The sequence below is a fragment of the Rhinatrema bivittatum genome, chromosome 9, assembly GCF_901001135.1.
Source record: "Rhinatrema bivittatum chromosome 9, aRhiBiv1.1, whole genome shotgun sequence".
Classification (NCBI taxonomy): Eukaryota; Metazoa; Chordata; class Amphibia; order Gymnophiona; family Rhinatrematidae; genus Rhinatrema; species Rhinatrema bivittatum.
In genome coordinates this window covers 8,096,268-8,118,058 of record NC_042623.1, presented here as the reverse complement: position 1 = coordinate 8,118,058, position 21,791 = coordinate 8,096,268, and the positions used below count along the sequence as shown (strand labels likewise).

At 45.2% G+C, this 21,791-nt stretch overlaps 1 protein-coding gene across 2 annotated transcripts in view; it reads right to left on the bottom strand.

The window, feature by feature from the left end:
* GRM3 (glutamate metabotropic receptor 3) overlaps positions 1–21,791 on the bottom strand; it is a 118,426-nt gene that overhangs the window by 85,783 nt on the left and 10,852 nt on the right. For both annotated transcript variants that reach the window (XM_029617068.1, XM_029617069.1), the window contains exon 2: positions 2,457–3,312. In XM_029617068.1, coding sequence (XP_029472928.1) covers positions 2,457–3,312 — 856 coding nt within the window. The remainder of the gene's footprint in view (positions 1–2,456; positions 3,313–21,791) is intronic.

The window sequence follows — 21,791 nt, the reverse complement described above, 5'->3', positions numbered from 1 at the left end:
TTTCTTTTCACCCACTCTTTTACTAATGCTCCCTTTGGGTTTTCCAATGCAATCAGAACCGGCCTCTCTTGCACTCTGGTGCCATGAGCTTTGTGCATAACTAAGGGTTCCCTCTCCTTCCATTCAGCCCTGCTCCTTCGGCCTTCTGTGACCCAGGATGTGTGGACCTGCAATGTTTCCATTGTGGGATGAGCCTTTTTTTTCTCCAGGGGGCTGTGCACATTATATCTGCAGCATCCCCAGTCCCAGCTGCCCAGGATGGCAGCCTCCAGCGCTGTCACTGCCATGCTGGTCTTTTAATATCAATACACTTCCTTCCAATCCTATACAAGCTCACATTTTTGGTGTTAAATTTAGATCCCATCAACCTCTCTCTCACCCAAGGCCAAGTTCCCAACCAACTCAAGTCTGCAATGCTTAAACCTCTCCTCAAAAAACCTAACCTTCCCACCACAGATCCTGCCAACTACAGACCCATAGCAAACCTTCCTATGTTAGCCAAAGTTTTGGAGAAAGTGGTCAACCGTCAACTCTCTGAATTCCTTGATGACAACAATATCCTTACCAATAACCAATTTGGATTCCGGAAGAAAAAGAACACGGAATCACTACTAGCCACTCTAGCTGACACCATCATCTTCAATCTGGAGAAAGGACAACCTTGCCTTCTCGCACTCCTGGATCTGTCAGCAGCGTTCGACACCGTGAACCATTCTAGCTTACTACAACGACTCACAGACATTGGCATCACAGGAGCAGCGTTCAACTGGTTTAAATCCTTCCTTGAAAACAGAACATACAGAGTCAAAATAAACAACAAGGAATCTCATCCCATCCAAGCCAAAATGGGGGTACCACAAGGATCCTCACTCTCCCCCACCCTTTTCAACATTTATCTTCTCCCACTCTGTCACCTCCTCACTAACCTCAAGCTCACCCATTTCCTATACGCGGATGACATACAAATTATCATCCCCATAACGGACACCTTACACAAGACCATGGCTTACTGGAATAAATGCCTCTCATCCATCAACGAGCTTCTAACCAGCCTCAACCTGGTTCTAAATACTAATAAAACGGAGATCCTTATAATAGCACCGGACAAATCTACCCTGCCTACCTCCAGCAACACTACAGACACCTCAGGATACACCACCTCGCCGCAAGTCAGAGATCTGGGTGTAATTCTAGACGACAGATTCAGCCTCAATAAATTCATTAACAACACCACCAAAGAATGCTTCTTTAAATTACAAGTTTTAAAGAAAATAAAGCCACTCCTACGCTACAGAGATTTCCGCACAGTGCTCCAGGCCATCATTCTCCCGAAACTGGACTATTGCAATTCACTTCTGCTGGGACTCCCCGCATGCTCTACGAAACCCCTCCAGATGGTCCTAAATGCCACAGCAAGAATTCTCACCAACGCAAAAAAACCAGACCACATCACCCCAATCCTCCAGCACCTCCACTGGCTTCCCATTAAATACAGGATACAGTTCAAAAGCAGCATGATGATTCATAAGGCTCTACACAACATATCCCCACTCAACTTAACCTTCAAGCTACAAATTCATACTTCGCATAAGCCGACTAGAAGAGCATATCAAAACAGATTGATTACCCAGCCTGCAAAATCCTCCCTGAGAAAACGCGCTCTATCAACTGCGGGCCCGTCTCTCTGGAATTCTCTACCACCAGACCTCCGCCTTGAGCTGTGCCATACTACCTTTAAAGCGAAACTCAAGACTTGGCTCTTCCTGCAAGCATTCCCTGAGAGCTAAGAACTAGAAGATTTAAAAAACCCTGTCCTTTGGTTTTAATGTATGGTTTCTCTGCCTTTATTTAATCTAGTCTATTAATTGCCTTATTTATTTACTTAAAGTTGAGCTTAGTTTTTGGTTTTTACCTATTTATTTAGATCTAGTGTTTTTTTACTTGTTTCAAGTCTTGTTCAATGTAAACTGTTCCATGTAAACTGTTCTATGTAAACTGCCCCCCGGCAGTAGTTCTTCTGTTAACTGTGAACCGGAGTGATATGTATTGTATACAGGAACTCCCGGTATATAAAAACTATAAATAAATAAATAAATAAAATCCAGATGTTAAATTATTTACAGGTTATTTTTTTTTCAAGAACTGTGGTGTATAAAGATGTTTTATGTGTGTACATGTGTTAATGAGGGTGTTTTTTCTTGTTTTTTTTTGGAGCGTGATTTAATTTCATATCCCAAAATGAAGCCACACCAGCTCGTTTTCTTTGTGGCTTTTTCTCCTGTTCTGAGAGTGCTTCAGGAATCATATAAAAATGTCACACCAGCCTAATAAGGAGTGAGCAACCTCATGACCCAGAAACATCTGCTGACACTAAACTGAAACAATCACCTGTGATATTTTTTTTGTAGAGACGCTGCAAACGGGCAAAATCAAAAGCAAGGAATGAGATGCTTTACCTGTGAAGTTGACTTTCAGTAAATAGTCCTGGTACAATTTCTTTCCATCCAGAGTCTTCATGGCGTCACATAGTTTGGTCGTGTTTTGGCAGAGCATTCGTTGCATGTTATGCAAGGCGTGGGCCATCGCATACACGGCATTCACAACAAACATGATCTTGGATTCTTGCTCGTAATTTGAACTGTCAATAGTGAGACGTTTATCGCAAGTTTTCCCATGCGGACTTTTCATCCGAAGGCTGCACTGGAACTTCTGCTCCCAGAAATCCTTGAACCATGGGTTGCGATGATTATTGTAAGGGTTGAGGCTCTTAAAATACATGTCAAACTCTTTAATGGGGTGCGATGCAAGTTCCAGTGTTATTGCCCCATAGGCGATATGTTCACTTCCCTTCACAATGCTCTCTTGTGCACCCCATCCATCGCTAGCGATCCATGTAAAGGATGCATTGTATCGATTGGCGGCAGCAAGAAGCTCTCGGGTGTCGTCGCTCCGCATGAAGAGCACCACCACTTTTGCATTTGATTTCTGCATCAGCTCTTGGATCGTGTTGTCGTATGACTTCTTGACGTTGGACCTGCCGACTTTCTCTGATATGGCGATGCAGATGTTCCTGAGCCGGGCCTCTTGTTCAAAAGCTTCTATTCCCGTCTCCCCGTAATCCCCTTCAGAAGCGACTGTTGAGACGTACGTCCAATTGAAGACTCGCAGAATCTCAGCCATTGCCTTTGCCTGGTAGAAGTCAGGGGGCACTGTCCTGGCAAAGTAGTCATAGCGGGATTTATCGCTCAGTTTGGCACTGGTGGATGCATAGCTTATTTGTGGAATGTGGAATAATCTTAGCAGGTTGGCAACCTGTGAAGAAACAGAGTTTTTAACTTGCTGTAAGTGAAAATGAGAAAATTCATTACATGTCAATTACTTATATTTCTGAGGAGAATCTGAGTTCCTAAAAACCAAGGTAGCTAAGTTCCTAGACATGGCATATCTTCTTTTCAGTGGTTTGATGAATCAGGCACCTTTCCCACCATTGTTGCCTCTTAGGCACTCATTTTCAAGAGTTTATGTAGCTGCGAACCAGTCGCTAATTGTCAAAGGTTTTCTCTTTGCAGACCGCCGACATGGCGTGCGGAGCCCAAATGCTGGTGTTATTTCTCTGGGCAGCGGAACAGGGGCAAAACAATGCAGACAGTTGTGAAAGTCAAATCTACAGGAGTTGTTTTCCTGCCCCCATCCTAACCCCCTCCTCTCTCCACCCTCAGGAACACCTGTAATCTGGCTTTAAAGATGCAAGCTAGGAAATCCCACCCAAACGTTCAGTTGCTCTGAGGGTGACAGTTTCCAATCAGGGCAATCTAAGCAGGTAGCTACCTATTTATTCAGCTAGATCATTTTACCTAAGAACATAAGATACGCCTTACTGGGTCAGATCAAGGGACTATCAAGCCTGTGATCATTAGTGGCCAACCAAGTCACAAGTACCTGGCAAGTAACTAAATATTAACTAGATCCCAAGGTATTAATGCTGGTAACAAGCAGCGACTATTCCCTATTGATTAATAGCCATTAATGGACTTCTCCTCCAGGAACTTATCCAAACCTTTTTTAAACCCAGCTACACTAACTGCCTTAACCACATTCTCTAGCAATGAATTGTAAGGGTTGAGTGAAAAAGAATTTTCTCTGATACATTTTAAATGTGCTACTTGCTAACTTTATGGCGTGCCCCCTCGTCCTAGAAGTTGTCCTCTACAGACCTACATGGAAGACCTTGAAGAAGGTGACATGATAGGACCGGAAGTACACTATTGGGGGCGACACATAGGGGTAGATTTTAAAAGGAGCGCGCATGGCATACATATGCACGCGCTAGCCGGCGCGCACACATGTACGCCGGATTTTATAACTTGCGCGCGCAGGTGCGCGTAAGTTATAAAATCAGGGGTCAGCGCGCACAAGGGGGTGCACAATTGTGCACCCTGCGCGCACTGAGCCGCGCTGCCTTCCCCCGTTCCCTCCCAGGCCGCACGGAAATCAGAGCGGCCTGGAAGGGAACTTCCCTTCTCCCTAACCTGACCTTCCCACCCCTTCCCCTAACCTTTCCCCCCCAGCCCTACTCTAACCCCCCCCAAATTGTTATCTTACCTTTTGCGCCTGCCTCCGGGCAGGTGCAAGTTGCGCGCGCCAGCAGCCTGCCGGCACATGATCCTTCAACACAGGGGCAATGGCCGCTCTGTCAGCGGCTTCTGGCCCTGCCCCCGGACTGCCCCTTTAGTAAAGCCCCGGGACTTACACGCGTCCCGGGGCTATAGGCCCGGCGTGCGTATCCCCCTCTAAGCGTGTAAATCCTCTGGATTTATGCACGTAGGGCTTTTAAAATCCGGCCCATAAGTTGTTATCAGAAATTGATATTTTTATGTCTTCTTTGTATTTTTTTTTTTTGGAAGAGTAGCTATTTGCAAATGAGAAGATGAAAAGCACTTCCTACAGCTCTGTCCATAGATCTTAAGGGCCTTTTCCTGTTTTTGGAAACTTCATTTGTATTTAGCTCCTCTGAAGACCATTACCTGAATTATATATGGAGGAGGTACACACCCGGCCTGGTTCTCAGGGTATTCACAGTACAAAGTCATCAGGCACACGTCTATTAACTAGAACTGGGAACCGAGGTTAAACATCAGACATCACCAGACCCCAAGAAGCATGAGTAAGCTGTGCCACCCTGGATCACCCCTCTGTTGTGCTGGTGGATTTAACACTTCCAGGAATGACAGCTCTCACAGACACCTGATAGGAATTTCATGGGCTCTATCACTTACATGCATTTACAGAGATTTCTGTGAACGCTGATGCAAACCTGTCAACCTGTTCTGCAAATGAACTGTCCTGCTCATCCTAAAATATATCTCAGTTCAACGATTCCATCGTTCTGTAACACACATGAAGGCAAAAATAGGAGCCGTTTAAGCCATCAAATCACAATTGAGCATTACCAAGCTCAGTGAAAGCTGCATGGGGAGAAATTGACTTTACAAAAATGTACGAGAAAATAAGTGGCAAGTAATATTTGGATCTGCCAGATACTTGTGACCTGAGCTGGCCACCGTCGCAGGCAGGATGCTGGGCTTGATAGACCATTGGTCGGACTCAGCAAGGCATTTTGGGAGAATAATTAATCCATCACGCAGCCAGGCAGGAAAAGAGCCAAACGCAGCAATGCGGGTGAGCTGAAGCTCGATCCGTAGATTTCATGAAGCAGCACTCACATTCAGCTGGACCTGGTCAGCCGTACGAATGTCGCCCGTTTTCCCGCGGCTCCCCGCACTGTGCGATACTGCGCCCTGCATCACACGAGCAGGGGTCACTGTGCTGCAGTAACAGGAGGGCAGAATTTGGAGCTGCACCTACGACGCTTGGGGGAACTGCTCCTCAACTCGGCAGCAGCTCCCTGCCAGCCTCCGGGGTCAGCACAGTGCTTTTCCATCAGCTGGTTTGTTTAATCCTTTACTCCAGCTGGATTTCCAACTTATTGTAGAAATGTTGCATTCGTTACGAGGTCAGTATTCAAGGCGCGTTCAGCGCTATTTAGCAGGACAATGGGACTTAGGTGGCTAAGCAGCAGCTGCTGAATATGTGAGCCACTTAGCCGTGGAAGTCCCTTAGTGCCTAAAAAATGGGCGTGCATTGCATGGATCGGGGGAGGAGCGGGTTAGACATATAGGGGCAGATTTTCAAAGCCTTACGCACGTAGGGGGGGTTACGTGCGCCGGGCTTATTTTAAAAGGGACCGGCGACATGCGTATAGCCCCAGGATGGCGTGTAAGTCCTGGGGCTTGCAAAAAGGAGTGGGGGGGGGGGGGGGTGAGGGGCAGGGCGTGGGCAGGGCGAGGCGGTCCGGGGGTGGGACGGGGACGGGGCCAGAGGCAGGCGCAAAAGGTAAAATAAAAGTCAGGGGGGGGGTTAGAGTAGGGCTGGGGGGGGGGAAGGTTAGGAGAAGGGGTGGGAAGGTTAGGTTAGGGGGAAGGGAAGGGGGAAGGCAGCGCAGCTTGGCGTGGGCAAAGTGCACAATTGTGCACCCCCCTTGCGTGCGCCGACCCCTGATTTTATAACTTGTGTGTGCCTGTGCGCGCAAGTTATAAAATTGGGTGCACGTGTGCGCGCGCCAGGTAGCGCGCACACATATTCACTGCACGCACGTGTTATACAATCTACCGATATTTGGGGTTAGGCGTATAAGTGTACATTTAAGTTTCGACGCCCCATAGAGCAGGTCTTAGTTTAGCTGAGCAGACTTATCCGACGAGGTGCGCACGAACATATATTACATATATATACACATATATATACAAATATATACACATATATTTACAGATATATACATATATAACACATATATTTACATAGATAGACAAATATTATACACATATATACACACATATATTTACATATATATATATACATATATTTACATATATATATACACATATATTTACATATATATACACATATATTTACATATATATACACATATATATACACATATATTTACATATATATACACATATATTCAACAGCTTCGCGTGCCTCTGAATATGCATCGTAACTTAGCCGGACAAGTTGTATCCGGCTCAGTTACTTACATGGCCAGCTTTGAATACTGACCTGTACGTTTCTGAGAAGATGAATTTCATTTGGTTTATTGCATTTCTTACTTTAAATGAGTTACAAAACAGATGTGGCAGATTTCACAGAATTTCTGTGTGGAGCTAATTTCACTGGTCTTCCTCGTTGCATGGCCCAGGACTGAGTGCCAGGGAGGTAGAAGCAGACCTCTCTATTCAGTCCATCATTCTGTCCTCATAGGAAGAGAAAACCCAAAAGAGAGAGGCAAGGGAAGCTCCTTCAGCCCTGACCAAGACCTTGCATGCACAGTGAGGACCTGGGGAGATAGAAACAGAGCTAAATGTGCTAAAGGCTGCAAGCACAACACGGCTGGGGTCTGATCCTGATCCAGGGCTAAAATGGTGGGCCTAGGCCGAACCCTTAGGGGCGTACAGGGGCCAGGCGAGGCAGTCTCTTCTTCCCACCCCACTTCAGTGAGTTTCTTACCACTCTCCTAAACCCCCCCAAAAATTAATAAACCAGAACACTCTGATTGAGGAGGCAGCCCTCCTGAGCACAGCGGTTTGCAGAAGGGCTATCGAGAGAGGTTTTTTTTGTTTTTTTTTTTGCAGATGATAGCAAAGTCTGCAACAGGGAAGACAGCCAGGAAGGTGTGAAAAACATGAGAAGCGATCGAGTGAAGCTTGAAGAATGATCTAGAACAGGGATTCTCAACCCAGTCCTTGAGACCCACCTGACCAGTCTGTTTTTGATATATCAAGAATGAATATGCATGAGATATATTTGCATACAATGGCAGAAGCACATGCAAGTCCATCTCATGCATATTCATTGTGCATACCTGAGTGTGGCCTGAGGACAGGGTTGAGAACCACTGGTTTAGAGTTTGGTAGAGTCATGTACTTGGCTGCAAAAACCCAAGGGCGTGGTAGAGTATAAGAGATGAAAGTCTTCTGTGCACAAAACAAGAGTGGGATCTGGGAGAAGGGTCACGATCAAGCTAATCCAGTCCAGGGTTTTACTCTATTGCATGAGGGACTTGTAGCTCTCATTGTCCCATTGATTTACCTTTGCCATAGAGGCAAAAACTCATAATAAAAACTTTTAAATATATATCAGAAGCAAGAAACCTGTGAGGGAGCCGGTTGGACCATTAGATGACAGAGGAGTTAAAGGGGCTCTTAGGGAAGATAAGGCATTGCAGAAAGACTAAATGAATTCTTTGCTTCCGTGTTTACTAATGAGGATGTTGGGGAGATACCAGTTCCGGAGATGGTTTTCAAGGGTGATGAGTCAGACGAACTAAACCAAATCACTGTGAACCGGGAAGATGTAGTAGGTCAGATTGACAAACTAAAGAGTTGCAAATCACCTGGACCGGATGGTATGCATCCTAGGGTACTGAAGGAACTAAAAAATATGAAATTTCTGATCTATTAGTTACAATTTGTAACCTTTCATTAAAATCATCCATTGTACCTGAAGACTGGAGGGTGGCCAATGTAACCCCAATATTTAAAAAAGGCTCCAGGGGCGATCCGGGTAACCATAGACTGGTGAGCCTGACTTCAGTGCCGGGAAAAATAGTGGAAACTATTCTCAAGATCAAAATCGTAGAGCATATAGAAAGACATGGTTTAATGGAACACAGTCAACATGGATTTACCCAAGGGAAGTCTTGCCTAACAAATCTGCTTCATTTTTTTGAAGGGGTTAATAAACATGTGGATAAAGGTGAACCGGTAGATGTAGTGTATTTGGATTTTCAGAAGACGTTTGACAAAGTCCCTCATGAGAGGCTTCTATGAAAACTAAAAAGTCATGGGATAGGAGGCAATGTCCTTTTGTGGATTACAAACTGGTTAAAAGATAGGAAACAGAGAGTAGGATTAAATGGTCAATTTTCTCAGTGGAAAAGGGTAAACAGTGGAGTGCCTCAGGAATCTGCACTTGGACCAGGGCTTTTCAATATATATATATAAATGATCTGGAAAGGAATAAGAGTGAGGTTTTCAAATTTGCGGACGATACAAAATTATTCAGAGTAGTTAAATCACAAGCGAATTGTGATACATTACAAGTACAGAGAAGGGCAATCAAAATGATAAAGGGGATGGAACAGCTTCCCTATGAGGAAAGGCTGAAGAGGTTAGGGTTGATCAGCTTGGAGAAGAGACAGCTGAGGGGGGATATGGTAGAGATCTTTAAAATCATGAGAGGTCTTGAACGAGTAGATGTGAATCGGTTATTTATACTTTTGGATAATAGAAGGACTAGAGGGCATTCCATGAAGATAGCAAGTAGCACATTTAAGACTAATCGGAGAAAATTCTTTTTCATTCAGCGCACAATAAAGCTCTGGAATTTGTTGCCAGAGGATGTGGTTAGTGCAGTTAGTGTAGCTGGGTTCAAAAAAGGTTTGGATAAGTTCTTAGAGGAGAAGTCCATTAACTGCTATTAATCAAATTTACTTATGGAATAGCTACTGCTATTAATTGCATCAGTAGCATGGGATGTTCTTAGTGTTTGGGTGATTGTTAGGTTCCTGTTGGAAACAGGATGCTGAGCTTGATGGACCCTTGGTCTGACCCACCATGGCAATTTCTTATGTTCTTATGTTGTAATTAAATGAGAACTCCAAGTGCCTGAATGCCTGTTCATCATGACATGGAGCCAGAAGGCAAGACTATGTATATATGATTATTTCTGATGCTCTTAAGATAATCAACAAGCCTATGGCAAAAGCTAGAAAGCTGCTTGGCTGTACAGGGAGAGTGTTGTGACTGTCGCTGCCCGATGGCTTCACTCCGCCTACCTTTCCTTTCCTGTGGTTCCTTCTGCTCTTCACGGACGCCTGGCTGCCGCGGCATCCGACTGCCATCCTCTCCAGCGTCCATGGACCGTCTTGGGTGCTGCCTCCCGCCATGTTCTACAGGTACCTTAAGGCGCACGCGCCGCGTGGCCCTCATTCTTATGTCCTCATTGGCGCGTTCCTCAGGGGCGTCCCCCCTGTGATGACATCACGCTGCCCGGATATTTAAGCCTACTGTTTATTGCTAGCCGTTGAGTTTGCAAGGAGGGATTCTTACGGATGGGATTCGTTCTCCGTACCCAGCTACTCTGCCTTTCCAACTTCTATTGGACTCTTACTGCTAATGGGGTACCTGCTCCTCGGGGGCCTCTTTTGCTTCTTTCAGGTCGCTATCAGGTAATCGGTACTCGCTCCTCGAGGGCCCATGTTCTCTGACCCGCTGCTTGCATCTATCTCCTCTTCTACTTGGAAGAATTCGCTACAGACACCATCAGTGAGTACTACTACCATCTACTCCTCAGAGCTGTCTCCCTGGAACCAGGTACTCGTTCCTCGAGGGCCTGCCTCCATTCCAGCGCCAGCGCCATCTCCTACGTGGAACCGCTGTGTGAGTACTTTGCCAACGAGTCTCCCTGCTCCCAGGGATCTGGTACTCGCTCCTCGAGGGCCTGCCTCCGTTCCAGCACCAGTGCCATCTCTTACGTGGAACCGCTGTGTGAGTACTTTGCCAACGAGTCTCCCTGTGCCCAGGGATCTGGTACTCGCTCCTCAGAGCTGTCTCCCTGGAACAAGGTACTCGCTCCTCGAGGGCCTGCCTCCGTTCCAGCGCCAGTGCCATCTCCTATGTGGAACCGCTGTGTGAGTACTTTGCCAACGAGTCTCCCTGCTCCCAGGGATCTGGTACTCGCTCCTCAGAGCTGTCTCCCTGGAACAAGGTACTCGCTCCTCGAGGGCCTGCCTCCGTTCCAGCGCCAGTGCCATCTCCTATGTGGAACCGCTGTGTGAGTACTTTGCCAACGAGTCTCCCTGCTCCCAGGAATCTGGTACTCGCTCCTCGAGGGCCTGCCTCCGTTCTAGCACCAGTGCCATCTCTTACGTGGAACCGCTGTGTGAGTACTTTGCCAACGAGTCTCCCTGCTCCCAGGGATCTGGTACTCGCTCCTCAGAGCTGTCTCCCTGGAACCAGGTACTCGCTCCTCGAGGGCCTGCCTCCGTTCTAGCACCAGTGCCATCTCCTACGTGGAACCGCTGTGTGAGTACATTGCCAACGAGTCTCCCTGCTCCCAGGGATCTGGTACTCACTCCTCGAGGGCCAGCTCTCCCTATCTCGGGGCTTCTCCATATTTGAGACTCTGTGAATGTTCTTTTGTACTCATTCTCTCAGTTCTCTCCACTACAGCAGTGCTACCGGAGGAACCGCTGTACCAGCGCCTGGGGAATACTAGCCCAGCCGGGCTACATCTTCTACTCACTACCGCCACCTCTGGTGGCTTCTCAAACTGTCTAAATAAAGATAAATCTGTGTTTGTGTGTCCAAGAGCTGAGCCTGACCTGTGGCCCCTCATGGGACTTCCCCCCTTGGGCGTGGTCAGCTGCCACAGTGTCCAAGGGTCCTCCCAAACCTCACTAATTATAACAGAGAGAAAAGGTCAGCAGAGAAAGGGAGGTGATATTGCCTCTGTATAGGTCCCTAGTGAGACCTCACTGGGAATACTGAGTACAATTCTGGAGACCGCACCTTCAAAAGGATATAAACAGGATGGAGTCCGGCCAGAGGGAGGCCACTGAAATGGTCAGTGGTCTTCATTCTAAAGCATATGGGGAGAGACTTAAAGATCTAAACATGTACACCCTGGAGGAAAGGAGAGATATGATAGAGACATCTAAATACCGCAGAGGTATCAATGCACAGTGGGAGGGTCTCCTGTCCAAGTTTGGACTAATGTTGCTGTCAAGGTTTTACTCTTCAATTAAAGTTTTACTGGGAGAGTTTCATTCTAAGTTTATGGCACTAAGGGACGGATTTTAAAAGCTCTACGCACGTAGAGGGGGTTACGCGCACCGGGCCTATTTTATAAAGGCCTGGGGATGTGCGTAAAGCCCCGGGCTGCGTCTAAGTCCCAAAGCTTTTAAAAAGGGGCGGGTTGGGGCCAGAGGCAGGCGCAGAAGGTAAAATAAAATTTTGGGGGGTTTAGGATAGGGCTGGGGGGATAGGTTAGGGGAAGGGGTGGGAAGGTTATATTAGGGGGAAGGGAAGTTCCCTCACAGGCTGCTCCAAAATCGGAGCAGCCTGGGAGGGAACGGGTGAAGCCCGCGGGCATCGGCGCATGCAGGGTGCACAATTGTGCACCCCATTGCACGCACTGACCCCTGATTTTATAACATGCGCGCCCCCCCCTCGTGTGCATGTTATAAAATCGGGCATCCATGTGTGCGCGCTGGGTAGCGTGTGCACATGTACGCCCATGTGCTTCTTTGAAAATTTACCCCTAAGCCTTTAGGACAGATGCCTAACCCTGAGACAGATGGAAGAATTGTAAGTTTAAGCCTGTGTGCAATCAGTCAGAAAGAAACAGCGGCCAAGTATTTGTTGAGATAAGCAGGTCATTAATTTGTATTGGATCTAAATAGAAAACTACAAAACCCAAGAAGCCTACAGGCCCATCAAACATATAACGTATAGAATCGGAAGCTGAGTATGTTATAAATGGATCTACATTTATTCATTTATTTAGCCATTTTATATACCGCCAGTCCAAATAAAGATCACAATGGTTTACAACTTGATGTACATAATATACATCAACAATTACGGAACATTGATTTTAATGACGTGAAACATCATACACATTAAAGATTGACATTTACTTGGGATAAGGTATTTAGATCAAAGGATAGGTTCTTAACGACATTGTCCTTGAGGGTGCATGCTCTGTATTCAGGCGATTTTAAGTTAGGTTATAGAAATTTTGAAATAACCATGTTTTTTAGGTCACATTTGAATTTCTTTGTTTCTGGAGTCAGTTTTAGATTCTCGGGTAGGGAGTTCCATAGTATTGGGATTGCTATTGAAAACATGCGGTCTCTTATTTTTGTTAGGTGAGTATTCTGTAATGATGGCACAGCTAGTAGTCCTTTGTTTTGAGATCGCAATGATCTCTGTGGCCTATATGACTGTAGAGCTACATCGACCAAACCAGAGGTGTTAGAATGGATGATGGAGTGTATTAATGTTAGGACTCTGATGCGGGATTGTACAGGTAGTCAATGAGGAGCTATCAGTGAATGTGATATATGATCGAATGTCCTTGAACCAGTTAAGAGTCTAGCTGTGGTATTTTGTAATAGTTGTAGTTTTTTTTTAGAAGACAATTGGGAAGTCCGAGTAGAAGTGAGTTACAGTAGTGTAAGTTTGGAAAGATGAGGGTCTGCAGGACTGTGCGAAAGTCTGCATGAGTCAGCAATGGTTTCAGTTTATGTAGTAAGCACAATTTGGCATATCCTGATTTGATCAATTTGCTTATGTGTTTTTCCATTGTTAGGTTCTCGTCAATCTGTATACTCAAGTCAAGTATTTGGTCAGAGGATGTAATGCTGAAGTTACCCATTTCAAGTGTTTGAGGAGTCACTGTAGGTAGTTTTCTTCTCAATAGAATGATTTCAGTTTTATTGGTGTTTAGAGTTAGTTTAAGTTTGGATAATTCATGTTGTATTGCCTTCATGTGTCTCGCTAGAGTTAATTTAGCATTTTCAATAGATTTGGTGCATGGTATATAGAACTGAATGTTGTCAGCGTATAGGTAGAAGGCGATTCCTAGATCAGTTAGAAGTTTACATAGAGGAAGTATATACATGTTGAATAGAGTTGCCGAGAGAGCTGAACCCTCCCCTTTTAACCATGGCATGGTTAAAAGGGGAGGTGAAAGAAGCTATTTTTAGCCAAAAGATCTTCATTTAAAAATTGGAAGAAGGATCCCAACAGAAGAAAATAGGATTAAAGCATAAACATTGGCAAGTTAAATGTAAGACATTGATAAGACAGGCTAAGAGAGACTTTTAAAAGAAGTTGGCTGTAGAGGCAAAAACTCACAGTAAAAACTTTTTAAATATATCCGAAGCAGAAAGCCTGTGAGGGAGTCAGTTGGACCGTTAGATGATCGAGGGGTTAAAGGGGCACTTAGAGAAGATAAGGCCATCGCGGAAAGATTAAATGATTTCTTTGCTTCGGTGTTTACTGAAGAGGATGTTGGGGAGATACCCGTAATGGAGAAATGATTCAGATTGATTAATCACGGTGAACCTAGAAGATTGTGGTAGGCCTGATTGACAACTGAAGAGTAGTAAATCACCCGGATCGGATGGTATACACCCCAGAGTTCTGAAGGAACTAAAAAATGAAATTTCAGACCTATTAGTAAAAATTTGTAACTTATCATTAAAATCATCCATTGTACCTGAAGACTGGAGGATAGCAAATGTAACCCCAATATTTAAAAAGGGCTCCAGGGGCGATCCGGGGAAACTACAGACCGATTAGCCTGACTTCAGTGCCAGGAAAATAGTGGAAAGTGTTCTAAACATCAAAATCACAGAACATATAGAAAGACATGGTTTAATGGAACAAAGTCAGCATGGCTTTACCCAGGGCAAGTCTTTCCTCACAAATCTGCTTCACTTTTTTGAAGGAGTTAATAAACATGTGGATAAAGGTGAACCAGTAGATATAGTATACTTGGATTTTCAGAAGGCGTTTGACAAAGTTCCTCATGAAAGGCTTCTAGGAAAAGTAAAACGTCATGGGATAGGTGGCGATGTCCTTTCGTGGATTGCAAAACTGGCTAAAAGACAGGAAACAGAGAGTAGGATTAAATGGACAATTTCTCAGTGGAAGGGAGTAGGTGGACAGTGGAGTGCCTCAGGGATCTGTATTGGGACCCTTTACTTTTCAATATATTTATAAATGATCTGGAAAGAAATACGACGAGGTGAGATAATCAAATTTGCAGATGACACAAATTGTTCAGAGTAGTTAAATCACAAGCAGATTGTGATAAATTGCAGGAAGATCTTGTGAGACTGGAAAATTGGGCATCCAAATGGCAGATGAAATTTAATGTGGATAAGTACAAGGTGATGCATATAGGGAAAAATAACCCATGCTATAATTACACAATGTTGGGTTCCATATTAGGAGCTACAACCCAAGAAAGAGATCTAGGTGTCATAGTGGATAGCACATTGAAATCGTTGGTTCAGTGTGCTGTGGCAGTCAAAAAAGCAAACAGAATGTTGGGAATATTAGAAAGGGAATGGTGAATAAAACGGAAAATGTCATAATGCCTCTGTATCGCTCCATGGTGAGACCGCACCTTGAATACTGTGTACAATTCTGGTCGCCGCATCTCAAAAAAGATATAATTGCGATGGAGAAGGTACAGAGAAGGGCTACCAAAATGATAAGGGGAATGGAAACAGCTCCCCTATGAGGAAAGACTAAAGAGGTCTTCCTCATAGGGGAAAGACCTCTTTAGCCAACTTTTCAGCTTGGAGAAGAGACGACTGAGGGGGGATATGATAGAGGTGTTTAAAATCATGAGAGGTCTAGAACGGGTAGATGTGAATCGGTTATTTACTCTTTCGGATAGTAGAAAGACTAGGGGGCACTCCATGAAGTTAGCATGGGGCACATTTAAAACTAATCGGAGAAAGTTCTTTTTTACTCAACGCACAATTAAACTCTGGAATTTGTTGCCAGAGGATGTGGTTAGTGCAGTTAGTATAGCTGTGTTTAAAAAAGGATTGGATAAGTTCTTGGAGAAGAATTAAGTTGACTTAGATAATAACCACCGCTATTACTAGCAACGGTAACATGGAATAGACTTAGTTTTTGGGTACTTGCCAGGTTCTTATGGCCTGGATTGGCCACTGTTGGAAGCAGGATGGTGGGCTTGATGGACCTTTGGTCTGACCCAGTATGGCATGTTCATATGTTCTTATAGAGTTGCTGAGAGAGCTGAACCCTGGGGGACACCTGCATCAATTGGGAGGGTGTCGGACAAGTGGTTGCCCAGTTTGATTTGGAATGACCTTTTTGATAGGAATGAGGAGAACCACTTCATTACATTGTCGTCAGTTTCGATTTTTTCAACTGCTGGCATAGCAGGGTATGGTCAATGGTATCAAAGGCTGCTGTTAGGTCAAGTAGTACCAGGAAATAGGATTCATCATTGTTACATCCCCGTAATATGGGGTCCATTAAGGATACAGTAGAGACTCGGTTGAGCGATTTTTCCTGAACCTGAATTGGTTTGGATGTAGAATGTGCTGGGCATCTAGATAGTCTTCTAGTTGTGATAGTTCTGCTTTTTCGAGAATTTTTTAAGAGAAAGGGCAGGTTGGATATTGGTCTATAATTTTCCCAACTGTCAGAACAGCTAGTATTATTTTTTAGAATAGGTTTTACCACAAACGATTCATCATCTGCAAAAGAGAAAAAAACTGATTCCGGGATCTTGAATTAAAGTTGCCAGTGGTACAAGACAGAGATTAAAATGCACTGGAGCCAACATTGAGCCCAGAGGGACCCCCATATAAAATTGGCCTTACAGTGTCAGTTAATCTGATCAGAAGCACTATCTATTTATTTTGAACCATTTCTATGCCACTTATCGTTCTAGGCAGAAATATGGGTAAACATATTGTAACACAAGACTTACAAATACATGAAATAAATTCTAAAGCAGTAATAATCTGTTAAGAAAAAACATTTCCATCAGCATAACTAACCAGTTTCAGAACACAGGACATCTTGAAAGGTCAGCTGAAGCAGATGTGTTTTAAAAGGATTTAGTGCCTGCCTTCGTGCGAGTTGACTCTGGTAAGGAATTCTGATAACTGGGGCCGGCTACGGTCAGGAATGACCTAAACCACCTTAGTACTGTACCAGCCAGTCCTTGCTCATAGAACCATTGGATCAGCAAGAAATGGTCAATAGAATCAAAGGCCGCTCTCAAGCTTATAATGAGGGCATCTTTTCCACCTATCAGTGTTTACAAGAATTTCTTTGACCATTGCAAGTCAGGCAGGCTCTGTGCTGTGATTATCTGGAATAAAAAGCATTCACGTTTTACAGGTAATTCAGGAGTTGCTGGTAACGCACTTTTTCCATTACCTTGGACATAAAGGGAAGATGCGAGACCAGTCTGTAATGGCCGACGGTGTGTAGTATCTAATTCCTCTTTCTTTAGGAGAGCACAGATCCGTGTGTCCTTTAAAGAGAGTGGTCCTGGCCCTGTTCTAAACAGCAGTGCCGAGATAAGATGCAAGGCCAAGTTCCTGGTTCTTAATCAGTTTGGAGGGAAGAGAGTCTATGAGAGGAGGAGTAGAGCCAACTGCTTGCAAGCTTTCCATAAACCTGGAATTTATTAGAGGAGGAGAATTCACTCATAGGGGGGCTGTTTTCATTCTAAATCCTCTGGATTTGGCAGATCACACAATGAAGGAGCTATAAATTCTTTTAATATCTAATATTTTTCTTGTCAAAATAATTGGCAAAAGTGTCTTGCTGTTAAACACTTCACATCAACTCCCATTGAACTATTCTTTGTACTTGACAGGTATGATATGATTTTAAAAAGCTGCCCACGGCAATCTCAGCTATTCGTAAAATGTTTCTTTGCAGTTTTTATTATGTCTTATATATGGTACTTTTAACTTTACACAGCTCAAAGTAAGAATGAGGTTGTTCTACTATTTTTCTTTGAAATGTCGAATCTGCCTCTTAGGTAAAATCAGAGGTAGAGTTTGACCTGGGTTTACTGAGGGAGAGAACGTTATATAACGCGACCTTTAGAAAAGCATTTCAAATCTCAGTTTGGCTATCGAGAGCGTTGTCAGGAAACTTATCTGGGAAACTCTGAAGACTGACTGACAAAATGCCCATATTAAGGTCATGACTGTTCCTACGGGTAACAGGAATCTCAATTTGCGCATAACACACTACGTCAACGTTTACAGAAAGAGAACTAAAGAGTGATCAAAGCAGGGCAAAGCTGTAATGCAGATCAGCTCTTTGGTTGGAAATTAAATTCCTAAGGTAAACAAAGGATTTAGGGAATGCCCAGCAGGATGGGAACCGGTTAAAAGATAGAAAACAGCAGGGCAAAATGGTCAATTTTCCCAAAGCAGAAAGGTGAATGGTGGCGTGCCCCAGGGATCTGTTCTGGGACCACTGCTTTTTATTTAATACATTTATAAACTACCTGGTAATGACGTTTCTATATATGTCTCGCAAGGTCCTCTTGCAATTTCTCACAATGCTTTTTTGTGATGTAATCGCTATGAATAATTTTGTGCCGTCTGCAGATTAGATCACCTCACTCATTATTCCCACAGAAACATGAAGGCAGGAAAAGGACCGTATGGCCCATCCAATCTGCCCATCTGCCCGCTTAATTTAGCATTATAATTCCCGTCTCTCCCTTAGAGATCCCCTGCGTTTATCCCCATGCTTTCCTGAATTCAGATCCTGCTATTGTCTCCACTGCTTGCACATCCGCCACCAGGGACTGCTCTCTCATCCTTCTTAAGAAAAGATTAGATGGCCTTATTATGATGCTGGTAAATTAAAGGGTACAGTGTAGTCCTACTGGGGACGAAGTTGATCTTCATTCTGTGCCAGTAACTAAACAGCTGGAAAGATTTGGGTAACGCCGCAGAGTGCATAGGAATGGATATTGTTATCAGGTTTATGATAAAGTGGAGGTTTTCCCCTTATGGGAAATCTGAAAGTTAAGCAAAGTGTGAACCACCTGCCAGAAGGGTGGATCAATCTAGCAAACTGCAGGAATCGGAAAAGAAATGTGTGTTAGTCTCCAAGAATGCGACGTGTCTCTTCCCAAAGATTTTCAACGTAGCTGTCAGAAACTGGAAAATATGGAGAATCTTCTTAGGCATTGTAACCTTAGATTTCTTAATTTTCCTCCTTCTCCTCTTATATCTCCTAGGGAAATGCTTAGGAAATTCTATATGCAATTCTTAAACGTTTCCAAAGAAACGGTACCTGAGGTTACTAGAATATATTATTTGCCTATTAAGAAAAATGTACAATTGTGGGCTGAAAATGAAGACGTTTCTTTGGGTACTGATCTACCAACTTTCTTGGAGCATTCTGCATCTCTGTCTGAAACCGCTGAAAGATCTACTCTTACTCTTACTTTTGCGGAAGAGAGTGACAATCATTGGACTTTGAAACTTGTTTTTGCTTTGAAAAATGTTTTATTTATGGGTCAAAGCGCATCTATTTTTCTGGACATAGTGAAAGAGATGCAAGCCAGGAGAAGGAACTTTCTCCAATATAAATCAGGAAAGCATTGGGGGCTTTCTATACTGTAAGATTTTTATGCAAATGTGCAATAAAAGACAGTGTGCTGACTCTCAGGCCGATGCAATAAAACCCGCGGGAGAGTGGGCGCTCCGAGGCGAGTGCCCACTCTCCCGAGGTGTGCCCAGGCACCTCTCCTGGGCGCGCGATTTTGTATTTAAAATTAGGGCCTGCGCTAATAAGGAGGCACTAAGGACACTAGCGCTTCCTTATTAGCGGAAGCGGCGGCTGTCAGCGGGTCCGACGCTTCATTTTACCGTCGTCGGTTATGGAACCCGCAGAAAGCCACAGATTTGGAAAACGGACGCCAGCAAAACTGAGCATCCGTTTTCAAACCCGTTCGACCAGCGGGCAGATTTTTTTTTAATTTTGGGGCCTCCGACAATTTCGCTATGATATTAAGTTGGAAGGTGTACAGAAAAACGTTTTTTCTGCTTTTCTGTACACTTTCCCGGTGCCGTCTGAAATTAACGCCTTTGGGCATATGTTAATTTGTGAGAGTAAATGTGCGGCTTGGCCGGACATTTTACTTTCAGTATTCCAGGGTAATAATTAATAGGCTCATCAACATGCATTTGGTCCACAAAAGGGATGAACTGGATAGCAGCCCAGGTCTTCTAGAGAAAAAAGGAGCACTGGGAAGAACAGACGTAAAAATTCATTTCATTTCCCATTTCCATCTACACCTCCAACCCCAGCCCACCCCCACCTCCACCTCCCCTCCTCTCCCCTCGCACTTCATCTCCACCTCCATTCCTAGTCTCCTCCCCTCCTCCTCTCCAACCCCATGCCCACCTCATCTCTACCACCATTCCTATCCTTATCCCCATCATCTCCAACTCCAGCCCACCCCCACCCCCACCTCCACTTCCATCCCCATGTCCATGTGCACCTCATCACTCCCATCCTAACTCCCATCTCCACTTCCATTGTCATCCCTATCCCCATGTTCACCCCACTCAACAGTCATGGCCTGGAGGAGGCCTAGATTTGTAGAGAAAATCCAGGTCACAGGGCGACCTCCAACTGAGTTAGGGAGTCCCTCACAAGTAGTAGCTGATAAGTAGGACCAGAGGCACTGTGTTGTAGCAGGAGGCAGAGGAGAGGTCAGTGCAGGCAGCGTTCAGTATGAGGTCAGGAAGAAGGCTGGGTTGCAAGGTGAAGTTAGAGCAGGACAAGGGAAGATAATCAGGAGCAGGAAGCAAGACCTGTTGCTAAGGCACCCATTGAGTGACATGGGTTGCTATATATCTATATCTATAGAGGAGTAGTAATGACATCATCATCTGGCTCCACAGGAAGTTCAGAAACCCACAAGTGGTAGTAGAATGCCCCAGTAGAATGTAGAGCAGAAGCCAGATGCTGGGAACCTTGCTGGAGAACCTCAACAGGCTGCAGGTTTCAGCAGCGGGACCTGGATTGTGAGACAGGAGCATGTGGTCGATGGTAAGTTACATCCACCTCTATCCTCATCCCCATTCCCATCTCTATTTCCACCCCATCCTCACCCCCACCTCCTACATCCATCCTTATCCCTGTCTTCATCTCCATCCCATCCACACCCCACCTCCACCTTCACTTCCATCCCTATCCTCACCCCATCCCCACTCCCACTCCCATCCTATCTTCACCCCACTTCTATCCCCACCTCCACCTTCACTTCCATCCCTATCCTCACCCCATCCCCACTCCCACTCCCATCCTATCTTCACCCCACTTCTATCCCCACCTCCACCTTCACTTCCATCCCTATCCTCACCCCATCCCCACTCCCACTCCCATCCTATCTTCACCCCACTTCTATCCCCCCTTCCACCTTCACTTCCATCCCTAACCTCACCCCATCCCCACTCCCACTCCCATCTCTATTTCCACCCCATCCTCACCCCCTCCACCTTCACTTCCATCCCTATCCTCACCCCATCCCCACTCCCACTCCCACTCCCATCCTATCTTCACCCCACTTCTATCCCCCCTTCCACCTTCACTTCCATCCCTATCCTCACCCCATCCCCACTCCCCTCCCCATCCTATCTTCACTCCACCTGTATCCCCACTCCCACCTTCACTTCCATCCCTATCCTCACCCCATCCCCACTCCCACTCCCATCCTATCTTCACCCCACCTCTATCTTCACCCCCCTCCACCTTCACTTCCATCCCTATCCTCACCCCATCCCCACTCCCACTCCCACTCCCATCCTATCTTCACCCCACTTCTATCCCCCCTTCCACCTTCACTTCCATCCCTATCCTCACCCCATCCCCACTCCCACTCCCATCCTATCTTCACTCCACCTGTATCCCCACTCCCACCTTCACTTCCATCCCTATCCTCACCCCATCCCCACTCCCACTCCCATCCTATCTTCACCCCACCTCTATCTTCACCCCACCTCCACCTTCACTTCCATCCCTATCCTCACCCCATCCCCACCCCACCCCCATCCTATCTTCACACTCCACCTGTATATCCCCACTCCCACCTTCACTTCCATCCCTATCCTCACCCCATCC